The 17,317-nt window shown below is 40.4% G+C and overlaps 1 protein-coding gene and 1 non-coding gene across 4 annotated transcripts in view; both read right to left on the reverse strand.

Annotated features, from left to right (window-relative positions):
- ZCCHC8 (zinc finger CCHC-type containing 8) overlaps nt 1–16,605 on the reverse strand; it is a 28,444-nt gene extending 11,839 nt beyond the window's left edge. Inside the window, exons 1-10 of one of the 3 annotated variants that reach the window (XM_087857405.1) lie at nt 16,271–16,605; nt 14,734–14,774; nt 11,004–11,078; nt 9,331–9,436; nt 7,994–8,071; nt 4,466–4,569; nt 4,284–4,349; nt 3,634–3,694; nt 3,022–3,164; nt 2,608–2,750 (exon numbers count right to left, since the gene is read on the reverse strand). In XM_087857405.1, coding sequence (XP_087713531.1) covers nt 2,608–2,750; nt 3,022–3,164; nt 3,634–3,694; nt 4,284–4,349; nt 4,466–4,569; nt 7,994–8,071; nt 9,331–9,436; nt 11,004–11,078; nt 14,734–14,774; nt 16,271–16,471 — 1,018 coding nt within the window. In that variant the 5' untranslated portion in view covers nt 16,472–16,605. The remainder of the gene's footprint in view (nt 1–2,607; nt 2,751–3,021; nt 3,165–3,633; nt 3,695–4,283; nt 4,350–4,465; nt 4,570–7,993; nt 8,072–9,330; nt 9,437–11,003; nt 11,079–14,733; nt 14,775–16,270) is intronic. The other 2 variants (XM_087857407.1, XM_087857406.1) reach the window with 2 other exon arrangements.
- LOC123780539 (small nucleolar RNA SNORA9) lies at nt 10,434–10,560 on the reverse strand. Its single transcript, XR_006776446.1, has one exon. It is a non-coding gene; the product is annotated as a small nucleolar RNA SNORA9 (small nucleolar RNA).
- Nucleotides 16,606–17,317: the final 712 nt, after the last annotated feature.

A 17,317-nucleotide genomic window follows, 5' to 3' on the forward strand; every position in this document is an offset into this window, starting at 1 on the left:
CTGGGTTTGTCTGTGGGCTGCTTGAAAGTCTAGTCTGCACTGATCTGATGACTTGCCTGATGCTCTACTCCAATGCCTTTATTTTATTTAATAAACAAACAATTCTTACTATGTACCAGACACTGTTTTAAATGGTTTACAAGTATTAAGTCCGTTCATCTGCGTAACGACTTTAAGAGGTACACACTATTAAAACCACTTTACAGATGACAGAAGGGTATTTGGGAACCACTTTATTACTTTGAAAACTACTAAATAAATCATGCATTTATTTTGTCAGTCCGATGATATCTACATACATAAGGTAATCAAACAATTTGCGAGAAGCTTCTACTAAGGTAAGTATTCTAGCTAATAAGCTAAGAAGTAATGAAAGAACAAGGATATAACCATTTTGCAACATATCATTAACAGGTATAGCTAGGCAATGGTCATCAGTGACTGGTTCCATCACAGTAAACAGAGGAACACACTAAAGCAACACACCATGGGGATGCAGCAGCAAAAACTCGCAAACTTGAAAGGACAAAATACAGTTTTGTTAAAAACAAGGAAGGGAATCTATATATTAAGAGATTTGAGAGACTCTCAAATCACCCACAACCTTTTGTCCAAAGAATCTCTAATCAAACTAAAAAAGAGGGAAAGACAAGACAACAGAAATGCGAGCACCACCTACAGAAAGTGGCATGAGTGATACCTGAACGTCAGCATGACTTGGGGAGATATTAAAAGGGCTGTCCTATAAATAGCTCTTCAGCACTAATTGAGAAGGGGTGGCTTGGTGAATTCTTAAAAATATTTTTAATTACCAGGAGACTGGGTGGCTCAGTCGGTTAAGCACCTGCCTTAGTCCCAGGTCATGATCCTGGGGTCCTGGGACAGAGCGCCACATTGGGCTCCCTGCTCAGTGGGGAGTCTGCTTCTCCCTCTGTGCCCCCCCCCCCCGCTCATGTTCTCTCTCACGTGCAAAAATAAATAAAAAAAATTTTAAAAATATTTATTTTTTAATTACTTAAGAAACACACAGAAACATTCTCATTTTTGAAAGATTCAGAGCATCAGAGAGAAACTACCATCTCTAGTCCAATCTTCTTTCCTTCTCAAGGGGAACCACTGCTGAGTTTGCTGTATTGGTTAAAACTTTTTAAAAGTTTTTTTAAAAAAGTATTCTTACCATCTACCACATTGCAGGCACTGTGCTACGTGCTAGGGGATATACTGGTGAATAAAACAGGTATGGTTTTAGCAATTGTAAACCTTACACCATCTAGCTGGGAAAATAGAGAGAAACAGAACCAAGAAATATATATATATATATAAATTGTGATAGGGTATGAAGGAAACAAAGAGGGCTCAGTGATAAAGACTGGCAGGCCAATGAGGAAGAGATATATTTAAATAAGGTGGTCAGGGGTACCTGGGTGGCTCAGTGGGTTAAGCATCCAAGTCTTGGATTTGGCTCAGGTACTGATCTCATGGCTCCCGAGACCTAGCCCCGCGTCAGGCTCCCTGCTCAGTGGGAGTCAGCTTGGACATTCTCTCCCTCTCCCTGTTCCCTACTCATGTGCACGCTCTCTCTCTCTCAAATAAATAAATCTTAAATAGATAAATAGGCAGATAAGGTGGTCAGGAAAGGCTTTTCTGAGTCTGAATCCTAAAATCTAAACAGTTCTCAGTTAACATCTTTTAAAAAAACATTTTACATAAATGTCCTCAGAAAAAACATGGAGCACTGTTTCATGCATGTGGGATTCTTTTTCTTTTCTTTTCTTTTCTTTCTTTCCTTTTCTTTTCTTTTCTTTCAAGGTAGGATGAATGGCGTCCCGGGTAAGTTAGGCAGAAACTCAGTATTGCACCGGGATTTTGCCGTGTCAGCTCACATAGATTCACTCCACTCTTTAATAACTGCAGGGATTCCACAGCCCAGATCCACCATCATTTATTTGGCCATTTTTCTTTAGGGCCTTAATGTTTTTAATTTTTCACAGTCATATTCAATGCTACAAAAATACGTATACATACTTTCCTCGTGCACACGTATGAATATTTTTCTAGAGCAGATACCTAAGAGAGGGGTTCTAGACCACAAGAGGGTTTACGTAACTATATTTCCAGGTCTCCTGGCACTGATGAATAGATTTGTTACCATTTCTTTCTTTTCTTTTTTTTTAAGATTTTTATTTATTTGAGAGAGACAGAGCACAGAGGGAGAGTGGGAGGGAGAAGCAGACTCCCCACTGAGGGGCTTGATCCCAGGACCCCGAGATCACAACCTGAGCCAAAGGCAGACGCTTAACCAACTGAGCCACCCAGGCGCGCTTCTGTTACCATTTCTAAGGAAGGCAAGAGCTTATGAGGACTAGCTGGAGGTCTGGTGCTCTGGCCTACGTAGTCACTGAGCAGGTCCAGATAACATCTGATAATTCTCAATGAAGTTTTAGTTCCTTCCTTGTAAAACAAAGTAAACAACATCACGCTAGTTTTCAGTTAACTTAGCACACACCGAACAAGCCGGACATTCCTATCAGATATTACTGTAATTCTCTAACTAAGGGGAAAAAAAGGTAACATTTACGCTGACTTATCTAACTTAACATACTATACCTTTTCCATCATAGAGTGCAAGCCCTGAGTTCTCCAGTTCAGCCTCTTTGAGCCACCCGGGTGGGTATCCAAGCTGGCGCATTCGATATATGAAAGGCGGAAGGCTCTTGTCCGTCACACCCAGTGCGTCCTGAAGTTCCTCGCTAACGAAAAACAAAAGAGGGAAAAAAAATACAGTATTCTTGTTTGGATGAAAACACATACAGTCCCCAATGTTTTAAAACAATTGTGTGTCTTATGTTATACACAGTGACATGGTGAGATTCCAGGGAATGTTCCTGAACGAACTGATGCATATTCTCTAGAACGGTGCTGGAGCACATCTACACACCGACGTTTACCCTTAAGACGCAGAGAAGGTTCCAAGTACTGCTGACACAGAAACGACATTCTATGGAAAAATCAGAGAAGTACCTTATGACTCCTGGCTTGAATCTTCCAAATCTTTCTTCCACCTCTTCGGCATGGTATCGCTGCTGAAAATTCTGGCTGTTTGCCTCACCACAGGCATCCATATACTCTTTTCTCTTCTCACTTATTCGAGCAGCATTCCGCGGCTAGATCACAATGCATTTGAGAAAAATAGACACAAGTTCAGAAATTATTTCAGGACTAAATAAACATAAACACTCTGCTTTAGGTAAAGCAAACAGATTATTCCAGTTTTAATATATAATGAACAAGTATTAAAGAGTGGATATTTTAGAAAAATAAGCAAAAAGCAGCAGCACTTTAATTTCTTATTATTTTGGTATTATCTTAACATAAAATCAAGTTTTTAGAATAAACTCTAAAAAGCAACTCTCATGTTTCATTCATCTCAGTCACACAGCACTGTAATAATTCTTTTTTAAATCTAAGGTCTTAAAATTTAAGTACAAATCTGAAAAGGTTTCAAATTCAAGGACCAAAAGAAAGTTAACACAGCAAGTTTCTTTATCTCACACAATGCCATAAATGTGTGGAAAACATTAGAAAGTTCTAGTTCAAAGGTTTTGTTTTTTTTTTTATATGAGAAAAATTTACCATTGGGCAATCTTTCATTTGATGTTCTTCAGAACCACAATTGAAACAGTGAGGCTTTGGCCTATTTGGTCAAAAAACAAAGATGTGCATAACGTAAATGAAGATATAAAAGCAAATCAGTACAATTCTTTATGACAGCAAAGTGTATCAGAGAGACAAGGAAGCACGCAGATCACAGATTACTAATATCTGCAGTCATGAGTACACTTTCACCTCCTGTACTTAGCGATTTAAACAAACAGTACTTTTAACCAACTCTTTTAACCAAGGACCCTTATGTTCCTGACTGATCTGTCACCTCTGGGTTTTGTCAGCGGTTAATAATAGAAGAACCGAGGCAAACAGATTCTATTTCCTTTAGGTAACTTGGGAGGGGGCGGGTTATAATAAGACAGCAATCAAACTCTTAGCAACAACAACAGCTTTCCACCCACCCGAGCATATTAGGCGTGAACCAATGAATTCCAATAAACAGATGACTGATTTAAACATATTAAATGTCTACATATTAAAATTCTAGCTTAATCTGTAATTTATTTATAGTAAGCCAGCGGTGAAGAATAGTAATTTTTCAAGCTAAAAGAGTTTATGGTTTTGGTTTAAAAAAGTCTTAAAAAGAAGAAGAAAACAAAACAACTCCCCACACAAACCTTTTTGCCTTTACTTGTATTTCTTGCCCTTCTAGAGAAACAATGTGGCTGAAGACTTGCTGGTACCTTTAGTGAATTTTATTAAGGAATAGTTATCATAGTCTGCAAAATTTGGTAAATATTTTTAAAGGTGAACTTAATGGCAAGATGCATAAAAGATCTTCATTCACTATGTAGGATACTTGGGTATTTCCCATCCTTCGGTAAGCTGAGGGTTTTCATTTAGTAGCGGTTGCCCCAATTTATCAAGGCAAAAATTAGTAAAATACAGGACACTTCCTACAACCTGCAGAAAACAAGTCAAAAAATATTGCTATTTAAGCAGAAAAAAAAAGACATTAAATTATGTAAGACTATGATTAATTGTTTTAACAATTTAATTTTGGAGGAAATTCTTAGAAGACATAATCAACTCCCTAGTTAAAGGAGCCAGATTTTGAGGTGTAAGCAAGAGCTGCTTCTTTAAACGCCCCTGTGTCTCCCAGATCGGAGTTCCCCTCTCAGGACATCGTTACCATCAGCTGCATTCTCCTCAGACTTTAAAAATAAAAACTTTGACTCTCACGTTTCCCTCCAATTCCCCATCTCTTTGCTTCCCTTGGCAGCAAGACAATTCAGAAAAGTCGTCTGAGTTTACTATTTCCACCCTCCTCCCGTTCCCTTTTCTTTTCTTTTCCCTCTGATTCTGGGGGAAATTTTCACACAGAGAAGTTGAAAAAATGGTACAGTGAACACCCAGCTACTTCCTGTCCACCTAGATCCAACAACTGTTGCTATCTTCCACACGGGTGTGCGCACGCACACACACACACACGCGCGCGCGCGCGCGCGCGCGCGCGCATGCGCACATGCTCATGCACACTTACTTTTCACTTCACTGTTGGAAGAAAGTAAGCCATCGCCATCAACTTAGTCTAAGCCGTTATTTTATCTCGCCTGAGATAAACACAGTAACTCCTACCCGGTTTCCAGCTTCCACACATAACCAGCTACAGACTATTTTCATGACCCTTCACCCCTGAACACTTCAGAATGGGTCTTCTGAGGATAAGAACATTCTTCTACAAGCTACAATACCACTGTCACACCTAAGAAAATTAATAAATCCTTAATATCATCTATATCCAATCTATACTGTTTTCCCAACTGCCCCCAAAATGCCTTTTTCCCCCCTAAGCCAGGATTTAAGGTTCATCTGTTGCATTTGCATGTTAAGTAATTTTATAGTCTCTTTTAATCTGGAATAGTCCCCCACTCTTTTTTCCTTTCCTTAGATGGCCCTGCCATTCCCTCTTGAACATCTCCAGGAAGGCTTCTGTTTCTTTCATGGCACTAAGCTCCCCAATGAATGAGCCCCCCACAGCTCCATCTTTGTCTCAAACTATGAGCAACAACTGACAGAGGTGATTCCTCCCCTCCTTCCTCAGAGAAACACTTCTTTTGGCTTCTAGGACACCATGCTCTACCCTGCTGACCAGTCCTCCTCCTCTCTCCATCTTCTGTGAGACTCGGTCCCAGTCCTCCTCTCTACCTGCACTCTCGAGGTGATTTATCCAGACCCACGATATGAAGGATGATGATATGCTGACAACACCCACATATCCAGTTCTGCCTCCTAAATTCCAATCTTGTATATTCAAGTGCCAACTGACAGCTCTCCTGGACACTAACAGGAATCTCAAATTCACCTACTTAAAACTGAACTGGATTCCCATTCCCCTCCAAACCCGCTCCTCCCACCAGTTTTTCCCATCACAGAGAAGGCAAGGACATTCTTCCAGCTGCTCACGCCAAATACCTGAGTCATTCCGACTACTCTCTCACTTTCGTGTTCTACACATCCGACTCATCAACACACTTGATCAGTTCTATTTTCAAGGTATATCCAGGTTCGAACCACTTCTCCCCTCCACCACTGGCTCTCTAGACTAACCTGCCATCTTCCCTCACTGAGATCCTACAGTAAGTTTCTCACTGGCTTCCAGCTTCCACATGCAAACCAGCTACAGAGTCTCCTCCACAGAGAAGCCAGTTCTTTTAAAAATTCAAGTCGTATCATGTCACATTTCTACTTAAAAGCCTCCAATGACATCTCATCTCACTCAGTAAAACCCAAAGCCTTTACCATGGCTTATAAGGCAACATAAAGATCTAGAGCTTATGTTCCAGGGTCAGAAGGCCTGGATTCAAACCCTGGCTTTGTTCCTGACTAGCTAAGGGACGAATGGCAAGTTACTTAACTTTCCAAGTCTGTTTCTGCCCACGTGAAAGGAGAATAATAATAGTACCTTCATGAGCAGTAACTGTAAAGAGCTTACAACAGCACTTGATACATAGTGAACAACTCTAAGTGTCTGCTCCTGCCCCAGGGCTTTCCACTCACTTTTTCTACCGCCTGGAGTACTCTTCACTCAAACTGCAATACCGCTCGCTCCCTCAATTGATCCAGGGCTCGGCTAGGAGAGGCTGTCACCATCTACTCACCATACAAGCCAAATGCCCCATGGCTACCCTCTAACTCCTTATGCTGATTTATTTTCTTTAGAGCTCTGCCTCCCCCCACTAGAATGTAATTCAACTAGAGCAGAGACTCTGACCTTCTTTTTCATTGCTGTATCTCTGGAATCCAAAAGGGTCCCTGGCACAAGGGAGCATTTGGTAAATATTTATTACTCTTTATTAAAGGACTAAATGAATAATACATAAAATTCCTACTTTCCAGGCAGGTACCACTCTAAACCCCAGAACCTCAGAGTTAGATGGGACATGAAAAATTATGTAGTTCAAATTCTTTCTTTAAAGAACCTCGACAGCATTTCAGTCTTTGACTTTTTACAGTAACATGGAATTTTCTTTTTTTTTCCCATGAGACCTACCACTTCATTTTCACATCTCAGATAGAAATCTGCACTAAAAGTTGACTTGCAATGTGCCTGTTTGTACTCTATCCAGTCACTGGTCCTGGTTCTGCCACCTGGCATTACAGAGTGATTTAAAATGACACCTTTTGCAACTAACAGCCTTTATTACATTTGCAGAGATGTGATACCCTCTGTCAATCTCTTCAGCAATGCTGGGGGCTCTTCATCACCCCAGCAGCCCCACGTCTTCAAGACTGTGGTCTATCAATGGGGCACAATACTCCCTAAACATGAAAACTAGTCTGCCTTGAACGGAATCCAGGATTACATCATGTTCTTAAAAAAAACTCTAAGTCGCAAAATCACACCACTCCACTACACTGACACAGTGAGATTCCGCATAGGTACAGAAAGGCCTAAATGTAGGCTCATCCCTGTTATGCTGCTTCTATTTTTCACCCACCATTGGAGCTTGTCAACATTTTTCATCTCCTATCTGCCATCTGGTACATTAGTTACTTATCCATCCCCTCGGCTGCAGCCGTCTGTAAGTGCAACATGCACGCGTGCCACGTCGTCATCCACGTTAAGGGCAGCGAAAGGAGGTTTGTCAGGACAAAAATAAAGTCCTCCGAAGTATGTCCATTGTGTATGCAGTAGTTATTAAAAAGCAAACTATACGAATTAGAGGCTGAAGTCTACCCTATTGTTTATAACGAATTTCATGAAAGGATGGGGATCATTTGAGGCCACCTGGCTATACCACCTTATCATCTCAATGCCACCCCAATGACACAGGATAGGAAACACGTTATCTGCAGAATTCGAAACTAAAATGTCCACACTTACACTAAAAGCTTCCTTGTTGTTTTTAATGGCACAGGATTCTTCTACTTTGTGGTCCTCTTCCAGTACAACACTGGATGGCTAACGCAAAGAAAAACAAGGGTTACAGAAAGTCACCAGTGTTTAACAACTTCGCATTTCAAGTATTAGAAATTTACATACACCCCTTTATTTTCTAATACACGCCACTAAGGTACATCAAGTTTTTGATTCATTGTTGTCATCATCAGGGTAAATTTGGAAGCTAGAAATGTTTACGAAATAAATTTCACAAGCAGGAAAATTTAAAAATTTTATAAAAGATACAGAAGAGAGCACCTTCTGAAGCCTTAGTATACACTATGCTTCCGTGTTAGCGAATACTAATTCATGCATTAAATTTAATGAATTAAATAGTTAAACTCTCAATGCTTAAACTGGCAAAGCAGACTTTATCTTGAAGTCAGATAACTAGAAAGATTAAAAAATATGTGATTCTACATTACTAGTTAATATGGATAATATAACTCTCAATAGACCTCACACTATAAAATTTTGAAGTGCTCCCTGAATCAAAATTAGGTAATATTAAAGTATGGTTTTTATTGTTAAATGTGTTTTGTTTCTTGAATCTTTAAAAATTGCTTATGATGCATGAAAACTAAACATGATGAAAATTTAATTAATCAGAACACACTGTTCTCCAACCTAAGGATAAACAGCTAACAATCCTTATTTGAAGGACTCTACTTACCTTAATTTGAAATTTAAAAAAAAGGCCTGAAATCACAATTCTGATTTTTTAAAATATAAATTCATGCTCTAATAGTCACATAGTGAAATTTCTCAGATTTCTTTGGGCATACTATTGATTTTTTCCCAACAAGGAGAAGGGGAAAAAAAGGATGGCACGCAAGCCTGTTGGTTTTAGAGAAAAAGAATTCATCTTTTATAAACTCCAGAAACACAATTTTTTTTTTCTGGCTTAAAATTAATTTTCTGCCCCAAACCATGTGTCCACATGAGGAAATGGGGGAAAAAAGGACTAATTCTGAGTGCAGCCAGGTCTGAAAACAACTCCCCTCAGAGAAGGAGCCACGAAGCAAAAGAACCCCTTGAGGCTGCACTGATCAGACCAGTGAAGGATGCCCAGCTGAAGGATGGGAGGTGAACAGACAATCTTAACAATCTTGGGTTTTTTTGTTTTAAGTTGTAGTTGACATACAATGTTACATTAGTTTCAAGTGTAGGACACAGTGGTTCCACTTAATCACTTTCATTTTGATACCAAGAGGCTTCCTGTGGCCTAATAATTGGCAATGAAGAGCATAACCTATTAAAGTCTCCTACGTTTGAAATACCTGGGGCAAAAGATTAAAGGAAGTCTTTTCCACATCATTTTTCTGCTGTTCCTCAAATCTTTTTACTAAATTTGATACAAATTCCTCTATTTCTTGATGATATTGCCTGCATGAGAGGAGGACACAACAGTTAGAACCCAGAGTAAACACTGAATAAACTGAAATCTTACGCATTATTAGAAGACGTCAGGAGTAAATTCTGTTCTCTTGTTTCTCAGAGGTTTATCAAATCACTGACTATAATACTCAGGAACCTATTTCTTAGGAAAAAATATACATTGTTGCCGAGTTAACAAAATGATTACGAAAATCTAACTCAGTGTTTGGCATGTAACAGTGGCAAACATTTGTGCTGAGAATAGACGGATTTTATTTATAAATTTTACATATTTAAATTCTGAATACATAATCCACGTAAAACATGGTTCAAAATCCAAAAGTGTGAACGGGTTACGTAATGAAAAGCTTCCTTCCTGGCTGTGCAACACAAACACAACCCAGCCATTCTTCCTTATCTTCCTCCCAGAGACTCCCTACGCACATCTATGGAAACTCCTATATAAATGTTAAACTGGAACAAAATAAAACCAAAATGTGACAGAAACCTAAAATGAAGTAGCCCAACTACGGAGGTCTACTTTCTCCAGCTTTCCAGGTCAAGAACCGCATTCATCGTATTTTCGTTAACACTCAGTTCAGGCGGTGCCGAAGGAGACCAGGTTAGGCTGCAGGGGCGCAGCCAACTCGCTCTTCACCAGACTTGATCTTCCAGGTCTCTTTAGCTCTGACATCCTAAGACTTCTGCAGGCAAAATGGCAGATATACGGTGCAGAAATGCGGCTGCCACGAGCTAGAGTAGACGCTGATTCAAATCCGATGGTGACAACAATGCTAGTGCCCAGCTGTGCCCAGCACCTTGCTACTGCCACACGCACCATCCGGCGTCCCCAGGCGTCAGAGCCTCGGGTTCCACCTGGGCTGAGAGAAAGTAGGTAATGGGCCTGCCACGCAGCTAACACTCTATATATGGGTCCTGTTACCTTCTTTACCTTGCGTAGCACCTGAAATAACAATAGATTCAGTGAGCCAAGAGAGGGGCAGCCAACTGCCTGAAATGTCTATGACCATGCTCCGAGGCAGGGACAGGGCAAAGCCTCAAACCATTTCAGGACATTCTAGCAAGGAATGCACTGAGTCGCCCTAGACCCAAGCATGCTGGAAGGCTTGCAAAGGTCTAATTCTCACACACACACAAAATCATGTGGGTAAGCTTTGAAGACAGCAAGCAGGGTAAACTCAGTTACCTGATTTTGGGGGAGAACCGACTAACATTACCTACTGTTGCGGTGGCGGCTGTTATGTTTATGAGAGGCTATTACAGGTGCTCATTTAGCTACCTAAGAAGTAGTTATTCTTAGTATCCTGTTTTCCAGTGAGGAAACTGATATGCAGATAGGTTTGTGACCTGCCCAGATTCACATACGTAGAAAGTATGGGCCCAGATTCAAATTCAGGTTTATAGACGCTAATGTCCTTGATCTTAATCATGATTCTCTAAATTTTAAGTAAAAGAATAAAGATGGAATAAGGACAAATGAAAACCGCATACTTATAGAAGACATTGTTTCATAAACACATTAACTCATTTACGTAGAAAAGGGAAAATTACTTACTTTGAAATAACATTGTTCATAAATAGAATCTGTAATAAAGGTCCATCTAACTTAGTATTGTTCACCAATATTCCACTAAAACAGAAGTTAAAACATATTCTTAGAATATATTGAAGTAAAACTCATAAATGTTTGTATAAACACATAACTCTTGTAATTACTAAGTACCAAAGATCATAGAATAGTTTACAAATAAGATTAAGAACCAACAAGAACTCGTTTTCTCAAAAAAAAATCTAAGTTTTCATGAAATTTTACCTACTTTAATGGTTTTACAGAAGTATCCCTTACCTATTTCTAAAAATATTTCACAAAAAACTTAAAACTATAGTTAATCTTTCAGTTTTCAACCAAAAAAATTCCTTATCTAATGGCTAGTTTCTTTACCGACTGGGGGAAGGGAGGGTCTGGATAAACCAGCAGGTTACAACAATATATTTCTAAAAGAATCAGAGTAAATTTAGATTAGGAATATATAGGAAAATGAAACACTTTAAATGGACAGCCTCTTAGAGGCCACTGCACATTCCACTATTTCAAATCCCAGATACTAAAGCAGAGATATAAAAAGTATATTGTTGGGGCGCCTGGGTGGTTCAGTTGGTTAAATGTCTGTCTTCGGCTCAGGTCATGATCCCAGGGTCCTGGGACTGAGCCACACATTGGGCTCCCTGCTCTGCGGGGAGCCTGCTTCTCCCTCTGCCTGCTGCTCCCCTTGCTTGTGTGCTCTGTCAAATGAATAAATAAAATCTTTAAAAAAAAAAAAAGTATATTGTTCCTGGATTTGATTTTCAAATACTGCCAAAAAAGAAAAAAAAAAAAAGTATAGGACGCCTGGGTGGCACAGTGGTTCGGCGTCTGCCTCCGGCTCAGGTCGTGATCCCGGGTTCTTGGGATTGAGCCCCGCATCGGGCTCCTTGCTCAGTAGGGAGCCTGCTTCTCCTTTGGACTGCCGCTCCCTCTGCTTGTTCTCTGACAAATAAATAAATAAAATCTTTAAAAACGAAAAAAAAAAAAAAAAAAAGTAGAATGTGGCCCCCCAAACTGTACAATATCCTGGTGGGAACCTGGACCAGCTGAGTCTTAGATTCCTCCCCTCCCCATCTGCCTCCTATTCCTTTCCCTGCACAGGAGGTGAAATCAGGCAGTCTGTATTTGGAATTGCTCGCATCAAGAAACAAAAGTAAAATACGGAGACCTTCAGAAATTTGTTTGAATTTGCACAAACTTCTCTTTTTAAAAAGACATGATGTTCTGGGGCACCTGGGTGGCTCAGTCAGTTAAGCATCCAAGGCTTGATTTCAGGTCACTATTTCAGGGCAATGGGATCGGCCCCTTGTCGGGCTCCATGCTGAGCGCAGAGTCGGCCTGAGATTCTCTCCCTCCTTCTCCCTCTGCTCCTCCCCTCAAACTCACTCTCAAGTGCATGCTCTCTCTCTCCCTCAAATGAATAAATAAAATCTTTAAAAAAAAACCCACATGATTTCGGGGGGGGGGGGCTGGGTGGGATAGTTGGTTAAGCGACCAACTCTTGGTTTTGGCTCAGGTCATGATCTCAGGGTTCTGGGAATCAAGCCTAGCGAAGGGCTAGGCACTGAGTCATTCAGTGTGGAATCTGCTTAGGACTTTCTTTGCCCCTCCCTTCTGCGCGCATGCGCGCGCGCTCTCTCACTCGCTAAAATAAATAAATCTTAAAAAAAAAATACATGATGTTTTTAAAAACCACATGCAATTGTATGGTCCTTAACTAGAGTCCAATTTGAGCAATCACCTATAAAGACATTCAGTTGGGGAAATCTGAATCTGGACTGAGCTGCTGGGAATGTTTTTAAGAAAATCATGCCAGTTATTGTGATAGTAGTCTTGTGATTACGCACGACAAAGTCTTGTTTTTAAAAAAGTTACATGCTGAGGGGCACCTGGGTGGCTCATTCGTTAAGCGTCTGCCTTTGGCTCAGGGCGTGATCCCAGGCATTCCGGGATCAAGCCCCCATCAGGCTCCTCCGCTGGAAGCCTGCTTCTTCCTCTCCCACTCCACTCCCCCTGCTGTGTTCCCTCTCTCACTGGCTGTCTCTATCTCTGTCAAATAAATAAATAAAATCTTTAAAAAAAAAAAAGTTACATGCTGAGGGGTGCCTGGGTCAGGCGTTAAGTGTCTGCCTTCGGTTCAGGTCATGATCCCAGTGTCCTGGGATCAAGTCCCACATCAGGCTCCCTGCTCTGCTGGGAGCCTGCTTCTTCCTCTCCCACTCCCCCTGCTTGTGTCCCCTCTCTCACTGGCTGGCTGTCAAATGAATAAATTTAAAAAAAAAATTTTTTTAAAGTTACATGCTGAAATATTTAGGGTAAAATGTGCATATGGGATGAAAAGGAAATATGGCAAAATATTAACTGTTAAATTTAACTGATGAAAATGTGTATTAATTGTACTATTCATTTTCCATAGATTTGAAATTTTTCATAATATAAAATTAAAAATGCTTATTGGACAAAAAGGAAAGAAACTTCTGATCATGACAGTTCCAAAAGTAAGGATTAAACCAAGAGGCTGGGGATACAAATTTTACCTATATAATTTTATTTCTTTTTGTTTCTAAATCTTCTGTACAATGCTTTATCAGTCTGACAACATGAAGAGCACTAATTCTAAAAAGAAAAATTTTATTTATTCCTTTTTTAGGATACTAATGCCTACTCATGTACTGGTAAAGCCTATGACGCTATCATTCAAACTCGAGTGATTATAACCCCTCTGTAATGGAGTATTTGTTTAAATTATCAACTCTATTAGGAAGTGTGCTTATCTAGTATCTTTAAATATTAAAAAATTATGATTTTTGAGGAATCCCAGTTATATTCAATACATTTAATATCTAACCACAAATGAGTTTAGATCCACAAAGTGTGCTCACATAGAGGAAGAAAGGTAGGGCATGAAAAGGTTTCCAAAATACACCTAAATTCTGAAATTTTAAACCTTTAGTCACCGGTGTAGCTGGTTACTTCAGCTGGTACCAGAGACAAAAAAGTGCATGTGACACTGGATCACGGCCCCCCAAAATCTGCAAGCTTGATAATACCATTCCACATAATAAGTTTATACTTCCACAAATATTTCAGATTTAGTGGTCTGTTAAATAAATTTGTATTAAAAGATTAAAAATCAGATGTCTGAATGCAAATCTACTCACTGTACTTTCTTTAAAAGCACACTAATTTCTCTTTCCCTAAAATGAAATTTCGAATCATTTCTATTTAGGAACACATTTTAACTGTGTAAATAAATCTACACCAAGAGTAATAACTATAATCTTAATTCTAACTTCCCAGAAATGTTTGTGGAGTAAGAACAGCTAGGTTGGCAACTTGCCTGTTCTGAACATTAAGTCAAAATTTTCTGGATATGTTTCACAAATATTTTTACCCAGTTAGTTTAAAAGTTATTCAGATATACAACATCATGATTCAACATTTGTATATGTTGTGAAATGATCACCACAATAAATCTAGTTAACATCCCCAGCAAAATAATAAATTAAAAGTTTAATGATAGTTATGAGAATTCAAATTTTACCACCAGAAATTAAAAATAAAGGATCATTACTGATTTCTTCAGATAACGTTGAACAAATAAAAACAATACAAAAGTCCTACTCTTTTTACAAAGAAATTATAGCTAAATATAAAATATTAATAAAGGACAACAATGGTGTAATTGCATATCTCATACCTTGGTCGAGTCAGAATGTTCAATTTTCTTTTAAGTTCTTGATGTTATTACTTGTTAAGGAATATAAGCCCTCATAAACAGAATCATAAATATCATAAAATTCAACTACTCACTCTTACTTTCGGTGTCTGAGTATTATAAACTGTAAAAAGACCTAAAAATATTTTGAAGATGACACACTTAACTGAGCTTCTGTTTTGTTGCAGGGCTAGGCATTTAAACCTAAAAATTAAAAGGTTTCTCACCTCTTCCAACACAGATATTCTAAGACAGGGTCACGTAGTTCAAAAGAGACTAACAGACTCAACCAAAAGTGTTATTCAAACAACAGTACCCCATCAAAACTCAAACAGCAATTCATTTAAGAAAGAGCAGCATGGGGGCGCCTGGGTGGCTCAGCTGGTTAAGCATCTGACTCTTGAATTCAGCTCAGGTCATGATCTCAGGGTCATGAGACGGAGCCCCAAAGGGCTCCCTATGATCGTGGAGCCTGCTTGAGGTTCTCTCTGCCTCTCCTTCTGCCCACCCTTCCTGCCCCTGCTCATGCATGCTCTCCCCCTCAAAAAAAAAAAATAAATAAATAAATAAAACGAAAAGAAAAATAAAGAGCAGCATGATAAGTGATAAAGTAAATACAGTAAAACAAACTTAATGACCAAGAATCTAGGATAGAATCTATGGATGTTCACCGTACAATCTTTAAACTTTTCTGTATTTTGAAATTTTACATATTAAAATGTAAAGGAAAACTGCATCCTGAAAAAAAAACAGACTTCAAAAACCTTTAAAGATGATTCAGGGTTTCATTTTAAACGGAAAACTATCTGAACCGAAATCATCTGCATATAGTTAAAAAAAAAAAAAACCAAACACCTCTAAGAATGTAAATAACCATACTAACAAATCTTGCTACAGAGGCTGTAATCATGTAACTAAGCCAAACGGAAACTTATTTGGCGCGTTTTTTTCCTAAAGCTCTGCAACGGAAGGTATTTCAAGTCCAACCACTTTAAAACGAATCCCCAATTTCAATCAGGCAATTAACCATTTCTCTCCGCATGCCTCAAATCCTTAAACTCCCAACTCCCACATCCTAAAACCACTGGCTCCTGCCCCGCTATAAAAAACAGACCTAACCTAAGGACTATCTGGCTACCATCTCCTAACAGATAGAACTATAACATGACTACATCAACTTAAGCTTGGCTGCAAAAAAATGAGATAGGATAAGGACTTCAGGGAGGAGGAGAGGAAGTGGTGACCAGCCTATGACCAGTCTGAAATAATCCTAAACACCAGCCCCAGCTTGGGGGGCGCCGAGGAGCGAGTGTCCAAGACAAGGATCCCCGGAGGGGAGAGGTGTGCGCCCGGGCCCCGGGGCAGCTTACGCAAGCCGAACACGCGATTCTCCGCCCGCCTGCGGGGCGAGAGAGAGACATTACTCGGAATTCTGGCCCTCCTGGAATTTCCGCCCGCGCCCTCCCAGACATGCCGCCCACCGCACGCCGGTGACCGGGCCCAAGCGAGCGGGAAGGATATTCTCGGCGCGGAGCTGCTCGATGGTTTCCTCGCACTCCCGAAGCCGCTCCCGCAGCTCCGCGTCGCCGGCCCCGTTCTCGTCCTCCTCGTCGCCGTCGTCGTCCTTGAAGCGGGTGTGAACGGGCTTCGGAATCGACTCCTCTGGGTGGTCAAAAGCCTCGAACAACTCTAGGTCGCCAAAATCCACCTCCGCCGCCATCTTGGGCTTGGGAAAGATTCGAGAAGAGGCGGAGCTGGCCGCCGGGCCGGGGGCGAAGGTTGTAGGGCGGCAGCGCTCGCTCCGGCTTGGGTCGGGTTAAGCCACCCGGTAGGGTTTTCTCCAGACGCAGGCCGCCGAAGCTGCACAAGGGGCGGGCCAGTCCCAAGAGACTACAATTCCCAGAATGCAATGGCGTCTCTCGGAGCCACTTCCGAGATTGCTCGGGAGCATGGCATGCTGGGACATGTGGTTTCTAAGTGACTGTTAACTCATTGTTTGCATTGCATACTGGGATTGGTCCCTTTTAAACATTCAGGAAGCCTGACTAGATCAGAATGTGTTAAAACAATATATATTGTCCCTTTGATGCATCTAAGGCTGAAAAATCAGAGCATGACGCATGTCTTTTTTTTTTTTTTTTTTTTTTAAAGATTTATTTATTTATTTATTTGACAGAGACAGCCAGCGAGAGAGGGAACACAGCAGGGGGAGTGGGAGAGGAAGAAGCAGGCTCCCAGCAGAGGAGCCCGATGTGGGACTCGATCCCGGAACGCCAGGATCACGCCCTGAGCCGAAGGCAGACGCTTTAACGACTGCGCTACCCAGGTGCCCCCATGACGCATGTCTTATCACAGATTCTAGTGTGCGTGCTAAATTGCAACAAGAGAATAAGGAGCACTAGTTTTGTCACAGATTACCTTTGTGATCTTGGACAAGCTACTTCAGTTTATTGAGCTTGTTGCATTTTTTTTTTTTCATGAAAAACTGGCTAAATCAGACCGTTTTAGATTTGTCTGTTGCGGGTTTCGGTGGTTTCTCTCATGCAATCATTCATTCATTAAATAA

This window comes from Ursus americanus, chromosome 30, assembly GCF_024610735.1.
Source record: "Ursus americanus isolate L20-20 chromosome 30, mUrsAme1.1.p, whole genome shotgun sequence".
NCBI lineage: Eukaryota > Metazoa > Chordata > Mammalia > Carnivora > Ursidae > Ursus > Ursus americanus.